General features: G+C 44.1%; 1 protein-coding gene across 3 annotated transcripts in view; it reads left to right on the top strand.

Moving 5' to 3' along the window:
• olfm2a (olfactomedin 2a) overlaps positions 1-16,321 on the top strand; it is a 210,288-nt gene that overhangs the window by 135,814 nt on the left and 58,153 nt on the right. For all 3 annotated transcript variants that reach the window (XM_067972828.1, XM_067972827.1, XM_067972826.1), the window contains one exon: positions 2,059-2,205. In XM_067972828.1, the coding sequence (XP_067828929.1) occupies positions 2,059-2,205 (147 nt within the window). The remainder of the gene's footprint in view (positions 1-2,058; positions 2,206-16,321) is intronic.

Raw genomic sequence — 16,321 nt, 5'->3', positions numbered from 1 at the left:
CAAAAGCTGTCGTACATTAATGCAATGATCCTGGAAGAACTTACATTTTCTCCGACTGTATTATGCTCCCTTTAAAGGGGCAGTGTCACTATATTATACTTTCTTTAAGGAGACAGTATCACTGTATTGTGCCTCCTTTAAAGCGTGGTGCTACTGTATTATACTTTAAAGGGGCAGTGTTACTGTTTTATGCTTCCTTTAAAGGGATGGAGCTGTAGCATTATGCTTCCTTTGAAATACAGCGTCTCTGTGTATTATGCCTCCTTTAAAGGGCTATGCTACTGTATCATGTCTCCTTTAAAGGGGCAGTGCCATTGTACTATGCTCCCTTTACAGGGATGGGGCTATTGTACTATGTTTCCTTTAAAGGGGCAGTGCCACTAGATTATGCTCCCTTTACAGGGATGGGGCTATTGTTATATGTCTCCTTTAAAGGGGCAGTGCCATTGTATTATGCTCCCTTTACAGGGATGGGGCTATTGTACTATGTTTCCTTTAAAGGGGCAGTGCCATTGTATTATGCTCCCTTTACAGGGATGGGGCTATTGTATCATGTCTCCTTTAAAGGGGCAGTGCCACTGTATTATGCTCCCTTTACAGGGATGAGGCTATTGTTATATGTCTCCTTTAAAGGGGCAGTGCCACTGTATTATGCTTCCTTTACAGGGATGGGGCTATTGTATCATGTCTCCTTTAAAGGGGCAGTGCCACTGTATTATGCTCCCTTTACAGGAATGGGGCTATTGTTATATGTCTCCTTTAAAGGGGCAGTGCCACTGTATTATGCTCCCTTTACAGGGATGGGGCTATTGTACTATGTCTCCTTTAAAGGGACAGTGCCATTGTATTATGCCACTATAATACGGATTGTTTCTAACCTGCCAGTTCCATTCATGCTGAACCTGCTCCATTTTTGCTGCGGAGCAGATTTTGCAACGACGGGTCGACTTCTGAAGCAGAAGATTTGCACCGTCACAGTTGGTCGAAAGTTAACTTTCACGTCTTTCTTTTTGTCTTCTGGCTGCGGAGCGAAAGTGAGAGGGAACAAATCCCACAGCCGGGCCAGGGGGCGGGGGGTGGGTGGGTGACAGGGGAGAACGAAATACGGTAAAGAGACCGAGAGAAAGAGAAACAGGAAAAGGAAAAGAAAGACGGGGAAAGCAGATCAGGAGAGAAATATCTGATAATGCCGGTCGGTGACTCGGTGGCCTAGTTTATTGCCTTTAACCGTGTTTCTGGTAGCAGTTTTCACCCCAGGTAAAGATCTCACACCTTGGGTTTGTTCACTGTTGACAGTGTTGCTGGGAAGCAGATCGTGGTGCTATGTTTTTAGTTCCAATGCCTAAACTTGTCAAGAAAGGAAGAAATTGCATTTATATAGCACCTTTACCATCCGTGCTTGACAGCCAATTAATTACTTTTGAAGTGTAGTCACCGTTGTTTTGTAGGAAATGCAGCAGTCAATTTGCGCACAGCAAGTTCCCACAAACAGCAAATGAGATAAATGACCAGATAATCTGCTTGGTGATGTTAATTTGAGGGATAACTATTGGCCAGGACTCTGCGGAGAACTCCCCTGTTCTTCTTTGACGCAGCGCCATGGGATCTTTTAGGTCCAGCTGGGAAGGTAGACGGGACCTTGGTTTAATGTCTCATCTGAAAGACGGCACCTCTGACAGTGCAGCACACCCTCGGTACTGCACTGGGAATGCCAGCCTGGATTATGTGCTCAAGTCTCTGGAGTGGGACTTGAACCCACAACCTTCTGACTCAAAGGTGAGAGTGCTGCCCACAGCTGACACCAACGTTTCAGCCTAGATAGTATCCTGGAGTGAGACCTGAACCCACTCCCTGCAGAGCCAAACTATCACAGTACCAAGCTGGCACGTTTAGGATTCTAAGATGACCTCAGTGAGATCCTGTACTGGTTAAGCCTTGCTGCTATAGAGAGGCGAGGAAGGTTTTCCATAACTTTCCCGAACTGTGTTTTCTCTGCTTAAGTTGAGCTGATTTTTGATTTTTCCACCTCCCGCTGATGTTTCAATTTTTCCCCTGCAGACTCTTTTCCCAAGTCCCGAGGAAGGCTGGGAAATCTACAGTTCCGCCCAGGATCCTGATGGGAAGTGTGTGTGTGCTGTGGTCGCCCAGAGGAGTATGTGCTCACGGGACGCACGCAGTAAGCAACTCCGTCAGCTGCTGGAGAAGGTACAACTTGGTCATTAATTCATAGAGAAGGTGACGCGTTTCGTTGGGACGCAGGTTATCAACTTTTATAAATCTGGTTAGACCTCAGCTGGAGTATTGTGTCCATTTCTGGGCACCACACTTTAGGCAGGAAGTCAAAGACTTGGAGAGGGTGCAGAGAAGATTTACTAGAATGGCACCAGGGATGAGGGACTTCAGTTGTGTGGAGAGACTGGAGAAGCTTAGAACAGAGAAGGGGAGATTTACGAGAGGTGTTCAAAATTATGAGGGGTTTTGATAGAGTAAATAAGGAGAAACTTCTTCCAGTGGCAGGAGGGTCAGTAACGAGTGGACACAGATTTAAGGTAATTGGCAACAGAGCCAGAGGTGAGATGAGATTTTTTTTTTAAATGCAGCGAGTTGTTATGATCTGGAATGCGCTGCCTGAAAGGGCGGTGGAAGCAGATTCAATGGTAATTTTCAAAAGGGGATTGGATAAATACTTGAAATGGAAAAACACTTGTATCTCAGATTTTTTTACGGTAGTTTAGAAAGGTAATAAACATTATGGCAACATTTTCGAAGGCCCCACAGCACTGGCAGCGATAAGTAGTAATCTGAAGTCAGAGGAATGGGGACTATGGACAGAGATGTACATCAGGACCGGCCTTTCCAAATAAGGTGGGCTGAGGCCATGGATGGTTCCCAATTGTCCCACCTCCCTTCCCGGCAAGAGGTGTTACGGTCATGTTGTTCCAGATATTGTCTGGAAAGGGGCTGCGCTCCGATGTGTTGTGCTATCGAGTAACATCTGGGTTGTTGCCCCAATTACCACACGGCTTTCTGATATTACCCCAGCCATTATGGGAAAGCACAGGTGGTATTATTGGGTCTCAGTGTGGGTGATAGTATGGGTCAGGATATTCTGGGGAACTCGTAGTTTATGGAGGCCAGCAAGCAGAATATTACACACTTAGAGTACTGTGCACAGTTCTGGTCTCCATATTACAAGAAAGATGTAGAAGCACTGGAGAAAGTGCAAAAAAGATTTACAAGCGTGATACCAGAACTGAAAAGGGACAACTATCAAGAAAGACTGAAGAGGCTGGGGCTCTTTTCTCCAGAAAAGAGAAGACCTAATAGATATAAAAATGCACCTCATTTGTATGGGGAACACTTAAATATATCTGACTGACTCATAGAATCATACAGCACAGAAGGAGGCCATTTGGCCCATCGTGCCTGTGCCGGCTCTTTGAAAGAGCTATCCAATTAGTCCCTCTCCCCCTGCCCTTTCCCCATAGCCCTGCAATTTTTTCCCTTCAAGTATTTATCCAATTCCCTTTTGAAAGTTACTATTGAATCTGCTTCCACCGCCCTTTCAGGCAGCGCATTCCAGATCATAACAACTCACTCCGTAAAAAAATTTCTCCTCATCTCCCCTCAGGTTCTTTTACCAATTATCTTAAATCTGCATCCTCTGGTTACCGACACTTCTGCCACTGGAAACAGTGTCTCCTTATATCCTCTATCAAAACCCCTCAGATTTTTGAAACACCTCTAATAAATCCCCCCTTAACCTCCTCTGCTCTAAGGACAACAATCCCAACTTCTCCAGTCTCTTCACATAACTGAAGTCCCTCATCCCTGGTATCACTCTGGTAAATCTCCTATGTAGCCTCTCCAAGGCCTCGACATCCTGAGACTGCCCAAACTCACTTCACCAGAGTCAGCAGCGTTCGAAGGCTTTCATTCCATCAGTCTGGGCTGAAATTGAACCCAGATCCCAGGACTGAAAGGCATGAGTCTAAACCTTACTAAATCATTCAATCTCGCACTCAGTAACCTCTTAGTCCAATAGCAGTATCAGACTTCTTAAATTACTGTCGTGCTCATATATTAATGCAAGGGACATGTCTTTGAAAGGCGGAGATGAAGTGCTTTGCGGGTTAATTAACAGGCAGGAGTCGGTGGAGAGTATATTATTATTTCATGCCTTTAGGGAATAACACTCATTTAGAAATGTTGACCCTGGTCTGTTGCCAAATATCGTTTAATTATTCCAATAATGTAATCAGTAATTTATAGACCCAGACGATGTGACAATTAAAGTGAAACCTTTCCTTTGGTACCGCTGTCAAAAAGAACTGATGAATTAACTGTGCAGAGTCTACTTGGATCAAGGGATGAGGAGACCAGCGTCCCAGTCCAGGGTGGTCACTGGCCGATGATGGGGTTCGATGGGCAGTGCGCTCTTGAGAAATCAGGTCCCTTTGTGCACTTGGAAAAGGAACAGTGTCCCATTTCATGTTCGTCAAGGTGCGATGAGTCTATTTATATAAGGCCTTGAATAAAAAAACTCATGCTTTGGAAAACCATGTTTTTTTTTATACAGGGCTTTCATTTCTCAGGATTCAAATAAAAGAAAGCCGTACATTTAGATAGCGCCTTTCACAACCTCAAGATGTCCCAAAGCACTTTACAGCCAATGAAGTACTTTTTGAGGTGCTGTAAAGTAGGAAACTCGGCAGCCAATTTGCGCACAGCAAGATCCCACAATCAGCAATGTGATAATGACCAGATCATCTGATTTAGTGATGTTGGTTGAGGTATAAATATTGGTCAGGACACCAGGGAGAAAGCTTCAGAATAGTGCCATGGGATCTCTTACGCCCACCTGAGAGGGCAGACAGGACCTCAGTTTAACATCTCATCTGAAATACAGCACCTCTGACAGTGCAGCACTCCCTCAGTACTGCACTGGGAGTGACGGCCTAGATTTTGTGCTACAAATCTCTAGAGTGGGACTTGAACCCACAACTTTCTGACTCGAAGGCAAGAGAGCTGCCCACTGAGCCATGGCTGACACTTCCGAAACACTATTGTCTGGATGGGAGGGAACTTTAATTCCGACTATGTCACTGATTGTCAGTTCTTAGTTCCTCCCATTTTAACACAGATTTTTAAATTCTCTTTTGCGCCCTTGCCTTGTGTACCATTTCTCAGCTGAGGCAGCAGGCGGGCACTCTAGATCCAGGCCGTTAGCTACCAACATCTTTGTAACCATGCGCCTGAATGTAGGTTTGTGCCTGTAAATGGTTCATGCACGCCCTGATGGGAATGTGCCAAGCGGAATCCAAGCTCTTCCCTCTAACAAAAGAGGGGAAAATAACAAAGACAGCCCAGGCCCTGCCCGACATACAGGAACAGGAGGAGGCCATTCAGCCCCTCAAGTCTGTTCCGCCATTCAATTAGATCATGGCTGATCTGTAACTTAATTCCATTTACCCTCCTTTGCTCCATATCCCTTGATACCCTTACCCAATAAAAATCTATCCGTCTCAATCTAGTAAGTTTCAGTCGACCCCAATTGACTGCATCCGCAGCCTTTTTGGGGAAGAGAGTTCCAGATTTCCACCAGCCTGTGTGAAGAAGTGCTTCCTGATTTCACTCCTGAATAGCCTGGCTCTAATTTTAAGATTATGCCCTGCTTGTTCAGGATTCTACACACCTCTCGGTCGCTATCTACGTGTCAGCATTCCTGCAGGCTTTGGGATGTGGCTCTCAGTCTGGTTCTGTCAGTCTGGAACAGCGCTCCAGACAGGGGAGAATTAATGGAGTTAAAGGAGGCGAAAATCAAATAAATCATCCATCAAAATCAGCAGGGAAATTTGTTAGGCCCTGAATGTTAGAGGGGCCATTATTTGTACAGTTACTGGCGTTTGTCGATCCCGTTCAGTGCTGTAAAACTACTGCAGGCTGCACCAGGACAGATATCTTGTGTACAGCAATGATGAGAAAGGGGGAGAGGCAGAGAGTGCAAGCAAGGGACCACCAAGTGTGACAAATTCCCAGCTCTAGTTGGCTTGTCGCTGCTACTGAACTAACTATGGGTTTTGGCTCATTCTGAGTTAAAGCCTTTTGACCTAAAGCTCAGACTCAAGTGAGGATCCCGTATTGAAAATGGAAAAGGCTGCCGATGCACAGCCGGTCGATCGGCGTATAAAAGGGAAGGATCGATTAATGTTTCCGGTGAGGGCCTCGGTCCTTAATTGCCTCCTAAAGCAAATTTTTAAGATATTCATTCTCGGGAAATGGGTGTCACAGGCAATTATTGCCCGTCACTATTGCCTTGAGTTTGATACCACTGAGTGGCTTGCTGGGGCAGTTAAGAATCAACCACGTTGGCGGGGAACTTCAGTCACGTATAGGCCCAGAGCGGGTAAGGACGGCAGGTTTCCTTCCCTAAAGGACATTAGTGAACCAGTTGGGTTAATGGTCACTTTTCCTAATACCAGTTTATTATTTCCAGATTATTTAAAAGCTGAATTCAAATACTGCCATGATGAGATTTGAATTTACGTTCCATTCTGGATTTATTAGTCCAGGCCTCTGGATTGCTCGTCCAGTAACATAACCACTACCGTACCTGGAAATGCTAATATTTGTGCAGTTACTTTGTGCTTTTTTAAAATAAAGTGTTATGGACTGTTGTGTGGAGATATTAATAACTGTCCTCCTCAAAACTGGCTCGTTATCCTCTCTATCTACACAATATTCAAATTCAGCATGAACCAAGTGGCTCACCAAATGAATCTTAGCATGATACAAAACGGAAGGAGGCCATTCAGCCCATCGTGCCTGTGCCGGCTCTTTGAAAGAGCTATCCAATTAGTTCCATTCCCTCGCTCTTTCCCTGTAACCCTGCAAATGTTTCCCCTTCAAGTATTTGTACAATTTCCTTTTGAAAGTTACTATTGAATCTGCTTCCACCGCCCTTTCAGGCAGCGCATTCCAGATCAGAACAACTCGCTGTCTAAAAAATGATTTTTCCTCATGTCATCTCTGGTTCCTTTGCCAATTACCTTCAATGGGCAATCAGCGTCCACAGAACCGGATCCCAGCAAGAAGTCAGTGCCTTCAGCAGAGGAGTGGGAAGAAAATTAGCAGAGTAAAAGGGTGGGGGAGGGGAGAAAGTCACACTGTTTTGTCATTAACCCTTTGCATGCTGCTGACAAGTTTTGCCCTCTGCGGATATTCTTCTTGTCCTGCAGTCTGCACCTGAATGTGCACTTTGGCAGATTTTACAGATCAAAGATTAATCGTTGTCAACCTTGTCCCTTCTCTTCACTCATTGGCTAAAAATAAAACCACGGCCTTACTTTTCAACCAATCAAATCTTGTGGATAAACGAGGCTAAAGGTGTATGAAAAGGCAAGCTGAAATGAAGGGGTTGCATTTTTTATTTATACATATAATTATTTTTGTTCGGAGTTAAGGACTAATAGCAGGGAATAAAGCAATTACAGACAACTGATCTGTTTTATTACAAAGACGACAACTTGCATTTATATAGCACCTTTAATGTAGCAAAATGACCCCAAAGGCACTTCACAGGAGCGATTATCAAACAAAATTTGACACCGAGCCACATAAGGAGATATTAGGACAGGTGATCAAAAGCTTGGTCAAAGAGGTAGGTTTTAAGGAGCGTCTTAAAGGAGGAGAGAGGGGGGTAGAGAAACGGAGAGGTTTAGGGAGGGAATTCCAGAGCTTAGGGCCTAGGCCGCTGAAGGCACGGCCGCCAATGGTGAGGTGATGAAAATCGGGGATGCGCAAGAGGCCAGAATTGGAGGAGCGCAGAGATCTCGGAGGGTTGTAGGGCTGGAGGAGGTTACAGAGATAGGGATACTGTAATATTAGTGTACATTTCAGTACCATAGGGAAGATTTAGCTGGCCTAGGGAGAGTGTTTCTTTCCCAGGATCTGCTTGTTGTCAGGGGGGGGAAGGTTCAGCCCTGTAGCCCGGGCTGCTTCTCTTCAGACTTCTGTACTCAAAGCACAGCCACCACTGTGAAACATCATCTTGTGATCGTTGCTGAAGGTTATTTTTGGAGCCTTGTTATTCATTATCAATGATCAGACAACCTGACAACAGAGAGTCAGCCGCCCATTTGGTGCCAATTAGTTAACGGACAGATTTCCACAATAAGCCAGCAGCATATGTGGTTGCCAGTGACTGGAATCTGTAATTATATTGATATAATGATGACAATGGAGCTTCAGAAACTTAATATCCAAAGAAAGATGCAAAGTTAATGAGAATCTGCATTGTTACAACCATCTGCAACTCCCTCCCAAGATAATCACAATCTAAACATTGAATTCTGAAATTCTGGATCGTTTTCCTCTCAAATTTACAGGATTTGAATTCACATTGCTTCCCATTCATTCTAAAAATGAAACAAATTTCAAAGGATGAAATCCTTAAATATTTACTCCCACCACCGGCACACCGTGGCTGCAGTGCGTATCGTCTACAAGATGCATTGTAGCAACTCACCAAGGCTTCTTCAACAGCACCTCCCAAACCCGCGACCTCCACCACCTAGAAGGACAAGGGCAGCAGGCGCATGGGAACAACACCACCTGCACGTTCCCCTCCAAGTCACACACCATCCCGACTTGGACAAATATTGGCCGTTCCTTCACCGTCGCTAGGTCAATATCCTGGAACTTCCTACCTAACAGCACTGTGGGAGAACCTTCACCACACGGGCTGCAGCGGTTCAAGAAGGTGGCTCACCACCACCTTCTCAAGGACAATTAGGGATGGGCAATAAATGCCGGCCTTGCCATCGACGCCCACATCCTATGAATGAATAAAAAAAAGGTCAATTGTATAGGTTTATAATAGATCCATTCCTTCTCGTTCACTCTTGGGTTGGGTTCATAATATCTATTCAACCAGAGATATGTTGGAGTTCCCATTCATTCCCATTGTATGGAACTCTCATTTATCTCTTCCAATTCACTCCATTCATAGAAAATCTTAGTGGACCAAACTTCACATTCACTCTAACTGCGTAGAATACAAATGAACCAAATCCCTTCCCGACTCTATATAATTCCCAAGGGTGGGCTCCCTTCCCATTCAGTCCAATTGTATAGATTTACAATTTACCCTTCTCATTCACTCTTCCTACATTACAAAAATGACTACACTTCAAAAGTATTTAATTGGCTGTAAAGTGATTTGGGACATCCTGATGTTGTGAAAGGCGTTATATAAATGCAAGTCTCTCTCTTTCTCGCTCTCTCTTGTTGAACAGATACTGATGGGCTCAGTCATTTTTCAATTGTTCTTATTGTATAGAATGTGAGGATGGTTAATCAAGCTTTCCTCCAATTAAATCAATTCCATAACTCCATCAAAGGATTGACCCCAGTGCAGCATTGAGCAACGTCTCATAGAAAATTATCATTTTTTTTATTGCAATTAGCTTTTCCCAGTATATTAATTTGACTTCAAGACGCAAATGTTCATCTTGTACAGTCAGGTATCTCGGTCCATACACAACTGTCCTTGGCAAGCTGGGAAAATATTTATCACAGCTACAAATCATACAACCATTCGGCCCATCGTGCCTGTGCTGGCTCTTTGAAAGAGCTATCCAATTAGTCCTATTCCCCTGCCCTTTCCCCATCACCCTGCAAATTTTTACCCTTCAAGTATTTGTCCAATTCCCTTTTGAAAGTTACTATTGAATCTGCTTCCACCGCCCTTTCAGGCAGCGCATTCCAGATCGTAACAACTCGCTGCGTTACAAAAAATTCTTCATCTCGCCTCTGGTTCTTTTGCTTCCACTTCCACAAATTGCCGTCAGCTCCCACACCGCATGTCAAAAAAAAAGAAAACTGAGCCAAACTCCTTTGGCCATCGTGATGTGCTCCTTCACGAGATGCTATCACCGCTTAAAGGTAAAAACCCAACTGGTTCACTCATGTCCTTCAGGGAGGGAAACCTGCTGTCCTTACCCAGTCTGGGCCTGTTTATGACACCAGTCCCAATCAATGTGGTTGACTCTTAACTGCCCTCTGAAGTGGCCTTGGTTGTATCAAAAGAAGGCAGCCCACTCTGGGCAACTAGGGATGGGCAATAAATGCTGGCCTTGCTGGTGGCTCCCAATCTGAGAATGAATAAAAAAATACTTTACTGTGAAAGTATTCCTATTACAGTCAGCAACTTGGGATTTTCAATGGAGGGATGATCGGCCTTTAAATTGTGCCTGAAGTAATCAGGTTCAAAAAACTGCAAAGGGAAAATCCAGCCATTGTGTAACTTTGAAGCTGCTCATTATTTCAGTAATGTGCATTGGGCATAGGTTAAAGTTTATGTACTTAGCACCTGATTTCTTGGTCCTTAATTAAGTACTTTCAGTCAGTGAAGCATTTGAATAGTTGGGAAATGCTGAAAGTGGCCGCTTGGTCTGCAATATTATAACTGTTAGCTTATTAGTATGCCCATCACTGCCTTCATCTGTTCATGACACTCCTTGCCTGTGTAATGAGTGTTCCTGTTTTCTCTCCTGCCAGTTTTCTTAGATTGCACTCTTGAAGTACCTAGATGACAGTTCAGATCGCACATTTAAAGGGGCATCACCACCTCGTTAAACCTGGCAGAAGGGTTTTCGATCTTTGTTGATCAACATGCATTGCAAAGTCATCCAAATATGTCACTAAGGCAACAACTTTCTATTATATCGCATCCTTAATGTAGAAAAAAACATCCCAAGGTGTTTAATAGAGTCTTGAGGGGGAAGAATGTATGCCTAGCAAAAAGAGAGGTTATGTGTGATGACCAAAGCTTGGTCAAAGAGATGGTTTTAAGAAAGCTCTTAAAGAAGGAGGAGACATCGAAAGCCAGTCATCGACCGTTAGCCTGAAATTTAGAAGCAGCTACAATTGCTGGCGTTTGGACCTCGTACAAGAAACACAGAAAGTTAGTATGCAGATACAGCAGGCAATTAGGAAAGCAAATGGATGTTGGTCTTTATTGCAAGGGGGTTGGAGTACAAGAGTAGGGAAGTTTTACCACAAGTGTACAGGACTCTAGTGAGACCTCACCTGGAGTACTGCTTACAGTTATGGTCTCCTTATCTAAGGAAGGATATATTTGCCTTAGAGGCGGTGCAACGAAGGTTCACGAGATTAATTCCTGGGATGAGAGGGTTGTCCTATAAGGAGAGGTTGAGTAGAATGGGCCTGGTACTCTCTGGAATTGAGAAGAATGATCTCATTGAAACATATAAGATTCTGAGGAGGCTTGACAGGGTAGATGCTGAGAGTTTGTTTCCCCTGGCTGGAAAGACTAGAACTAGGGGGCATAGTCTCACGATAAGGGGTCGGCCATTCAAGACTGAGATGAGGAGGAATTTCTTCACTCAGAGGGCTGTGAATCTTTGGAATTCTCTACCCCAGAGGGCTGTGGATGCTCAGTCATTGAGTATATTCAAGGCTGAAAGTGATGGATTTTTGGACTCTAAGGGAATCAAGGGATAGGGAGATCAGGCGGAAAAGTAGAGTTGAGGTTGAAGATCAGCCATGATCTCATTGAATGGTGGAGCAGGCTCGAGGGCCATATGGCCTACTCCTGCTCCTATTTCTTGAGTTCTTACCACAATGGTTCTTACCTGAGCAGTGACCTTTAAGGGACAGGCCAGGTTGGCAGCTAAACGTCACGGCCCGGAATTTGCTGGGCCATACACCGTAGTAATGGTGAAATAACGGGGAACGCCATTACTATTGCCGCTAAAGTCCCAGGGGAATGATGGCGTCAGTGAATAAAGCCACCATTGTAGCAGCGTCATCATTGGCTGGGGCTCTGCTGGAACCATCGCTGAACCCTGGAATAGATCGGACTGCAAGCTTCCCATTGGAAACAGCAGCAAGGGTCAATCTGCTGCATTCAGGCCAGTTATATGGCCGCTTGTGGGTACACTATTTCACAAAGGCGCTAGAGGGTCAGACTCAATAAATCTGTTACTATTGAGATGATCATGAGATAGACAATGGGATTATGGGTATAGCTCTATCAAAGAGCCGGCAAAGGCACGATGGGCCGAATGGCCTCCTTCTGTGCTGTATCATTCTAACGATTCTACAACTGATAACTGATGACCTTTAACACGCAGTGCATCCAATGATGCCATGGCAACACAGTGCTGTTCTTTCAACAACAATATAGCCTAAAGGACAAAATTTATACATTCTCCGTGGGCTGTTTTTAAAAGTGATAATTGCTTTATTCAGACGGTGGCCAGCCAAGACATCGCAAGCAGCAGGCTTTTCAAGTAATCACTACTCAGGTTTTTGGAATGAATCTTGGGTTTAGCATTAGTGAGGTTGAACTAATAACAGGTAAGGTACAGATGAATTCTAATTACACTTGCAATTTGGCCACAATCATTGAGGATTTGTGAATTATCAACATCAGCCTGGAGATAACTGCAAAGGTACTTTTCAAGAATTACATAGAATTTACAGCACAGAAACAGGCCATTCGGCCCATCTGATCTACGCCGGTGTCTATACTCCAAAGGCGCCTCCTCCCACCCTCTTCATCTAACCCTATCACCATATCCTTCAACTCCTTTCTCCTTATCTAGCTTTCCCTTAAATGCATCTATATTATTCGCCTCAATTACTCCTTGTGCTAGCGAGTTCCACATTCTCACCACTCTCTGGGTAAAGAAGTTTCTCCTGAATTCCCTATTGGATTTATTTGTGACTGTCTTATATTTATGGTCTCTAGTTTTGGTCTCCCCCTCAAGTGGAAGCATCTTTTCTATGTCTACCCTATCAAACCCTCTCATAATCTTGAAGACCTCTACCAGGTCACCCCTCAGCCTTCTCCTTACTAGACAAAAGAGCCCCAGCTTATTCACTTTCTTGATAGGTATAACCTCTCAGTTCTGGAATGTACGAGGCAGGTTCTTATGTGTTCATTTCAAAGATCTTGCTGTTTACTTCTGTTCATTAAACAGCAGTGGGATCCCCATTGAGCAGTGGGAGTGCTGTCTCCAGAACAACCTGACCCGTGTATACAGCTGGTTAGGACCTCTTCAGGGCTCCTTGGATCCCTAATATCACCGCTGTGGCGTATGATGATAGGTTTCTCAACAAATCGTGACTTCGGATCGGGACGAACAACAGTCTTATGGCGATCGTCGCCAATAACACCATTGCAGCAAATTCTGGGCCATTAACTGTGCTCTAAGGCCTGCCTACCCATGAGCCATGCTATGGGAAATTCTCTGCTGTTTATAAATTGGGTTATATGGAGTGAATCTACCTAAAGCAGCTGTCTTGTTAATATATGGCCTGAAGAGATTTGCTTGGTTTTTACAATAGAAAAGTTACATCTCTACCTACATATTATCTATGATTAATCCTCATTCCTCTTTCCTTAGTTGGAACAGGAAAGTAAGTTCTTTTTATCAACAATTCATCTTATCAAGATTTGAGTTCTCCCGCAGACTAAGAAAAAATAAAATATATTTATACCGCACCTTGTTATGCTGAAGTGCCTCAGAGTACTTTGCAAAAATGCTTTACTCTAGGAGTATAGGCAAACACGACAGCTATCCCACAGCAATGAGCAGCAAGATGAACGCCCAGTTAGTTTGCTGTAATGGAAATATAATTACGATGAATCTTCCTCTGGGAACAGAATGAGTGGTTATCCTAATGAGGGATCTGCAATGAGAGTTTGGAATAATCATTGTTCCCTCAGGACCCACTTGGGCTCAGTATATCCCAAAGTACGACACAACCAACTTAGAAATCTGAATGATGAACTTCAGGTAAACATTGGGAAATGGGGCATCGCAATCTATGCATCAGTACCTTAGCCCCAGCAATGAGCTGAGAATGGATTATCTGTCCCTCTAGCATTCGAGAATAAAAGGCAGCCTGTCCATGTTGGCACATCACACAAAGACACTGTAACCTAGAGAGCTCAACAAGATAGGCTCCATCTGATTTAGGCAGATAGCTCTTCACTCAACCCTTGTTTAAGCCAACATACACCTGCAGCTTAGAACAGGAAGACTGTGCTCCTTTCTTCAATTGTCCCTCCGACTCAGGAGTACCACTGCTCCATCCACTAGTCCCATCTTAAACGGGTACCATCGACACCAAAATTGTTTGGCAAACCACTTTTTTTTGGTTTGGAGAAGGTTAGGAGATACATGGGGGTAGATTTATATCCATAGTGCCTGGGCATAAAAAGACAGAGAGACATGCATTTATATAGCGCCTTTCACGACCTCAGGACGCACCAAAGCACTTTACAACCAATGAAGTATTTTTGAAGTGTAGTCGCTGTTGTAATGTAGGAAATGCGGCAGCCAATTTGTGCACAGCAAGATCCCACAAACAGCAATGAGATAAATGACCAGATCATCTGTTATTAGTGATGTTGGTTGAGGGATAAATATTGGTCAGGACACCAGGCAGAACTCCCTTGCTCTTCTTTGAAATAGTGGCCATGGGATCTTTTACATCCACCTGAGAGGGCAGACTTGGCCTCGGTTTCACATCTCATCCGAACGACAGTACCTTCAACAGTGCAGCACTCCCTCACTCCCACACTGAAGTACCAGCCTTAGATAATGTGCTCAAGTCCCTGGAGTGGGGCTTGAACCCACAACCTTTATAATTTGGAGGTAAGCATGCTACCCACTGAGCCACAGCTGAAAGCATTGTTGGGGCAGAACAGAGGGAGGAAAATCAGGGGGCCTGATTATCCCCTCGGTGCTGTGCCCAGGTGATACTTTACACTCAGGCAGCATAGATGAAATTCACTCCCGATCTGTGAATTATTTTTGCTACTAATGATGCAGTGATTAGCTTTACGTTCGAGCATTGGGTAGGTTTTCTGATTTGTTATGTCTAATTAACAAGCAGAAATTGTGCGCAAAACGATTGGAAAATGGGTGCCCTCTTAGGCCAGATTCCCATCCATTTAGCACCTCTGTCTGATTTTCCAGTTAGGTTTTCGACTGATGTCCTCATTAGGCCGACAGCAGGTACCAGAAACTCTTCACAAGTGGCACAAAGAGCAGCAGAACTCACCGTTAAATTTGTGAAGGTACAGCAAGATTGTCCCGAGCACAGTATGGACACACGCCAAACCCCACTGAATGATCATTCCAGCAATTGGAGCTGCTGAGATTCAGCAGCAGCGACTTGCCTTTTTTATCAAGCTCTGGATAAAGGAGCTTATGTTTAATAATTAACCTACTAATGTTAAGGAAAGAACTTGCATTTATATAGTGCCTTATCTATGTCCACAGGACTTCCTAAAGTGCTTTACAGCCAATGGATTACTTTGGAAGTGCAGTCACTCTTGGTTTTGCAGGCAAATACCACCAATTTGCAAGATTCCACAAACAACAATTGAATGAATGACAAGGTCACCTGTGTTTGGTGATGTTGATTGAGGGAGGAATATTGGCCAAGACTCCAGGAGAACGTCCCAGCTCTTCTTCAAATAGTTCATGAGATCTTTTACGTCCTCCTGAACAGGCAGACGGAACCTCCGTCAATAACGCCTCATCAATAATAAAACAATGGGCATGTGAACTTAGCATTGCACTGGTTGACAAAGGTTACAAATGCAGTTAAGACTCACAAAGGCAGACTCATGCTTGAATCCCAGCAAGGATTGGTGGCTGACTCTACATTGCTACTCATAGACCGTTATAAATAGTCTGTGGAACTGGGATAAATAACAAGGAGTCTACTAGTGTGTTAAATATAGCAAAGATATATTAATTATTGCCTTCAAAATGGCTGCCGATATATTAGGCCAATAGCTTGAGTCTATCCTTTCAAAACTGGTACTCTGGCTAAACTGAGAAAGACAGACATTTGGCCAATTTAATTGGCACTCAGGGGATCAAATCAGGTTGCTGTCACGTCCAAGTATGAAGTTCATAATCTCCTTTCTGAGTCTCTGAGCCTCGGCTCATCCATCCCACTTCCCAAAGCCTACCTGTGGACACGGGGATTTACCCTTATCCCCAGCCTTTCCATCTGGCTTTACTCTATCTTTCTTAGTTAGCTTTGTTTGGCTTTCATGTGAGAGTCATCAGGTTTACATTTGTGTGGAGAAGTTTTTTTTTGCTTCAGACTCCTGGTGGCTTTTGTCTCGCAAGTGTGGAGAAAATGTCATTGGTATCACAGTTCAATTCTCACTTATAGCATTTCATAGACTCACACAGCATAGAAGGAGGCCATTTGGCCCATCGTGCCTGTGCCGGCTCTTCAAAAGAGCTATCCAATTAGTCCC

This window comes from Heptranchias perlo, chromosome 37 (assembly GCF_035084215.1).
Source record: "Heptranchias perlo isolate sHepPer1 chromosome 37, sHepPer1.hap1, whole genome shotgun sequence".
Taxonomy (NCBI): Eukaryota; Metazoa; Chordata; class Chondrichthyes; order Hexanchiformes; family Hexanchidae; genus Heptranchias; species Heptranchias perlo.
Note: the sequence above shows the minus strand (reverse complement) of the source record. Positions and strands in the feature narration are given on the sequence as shown.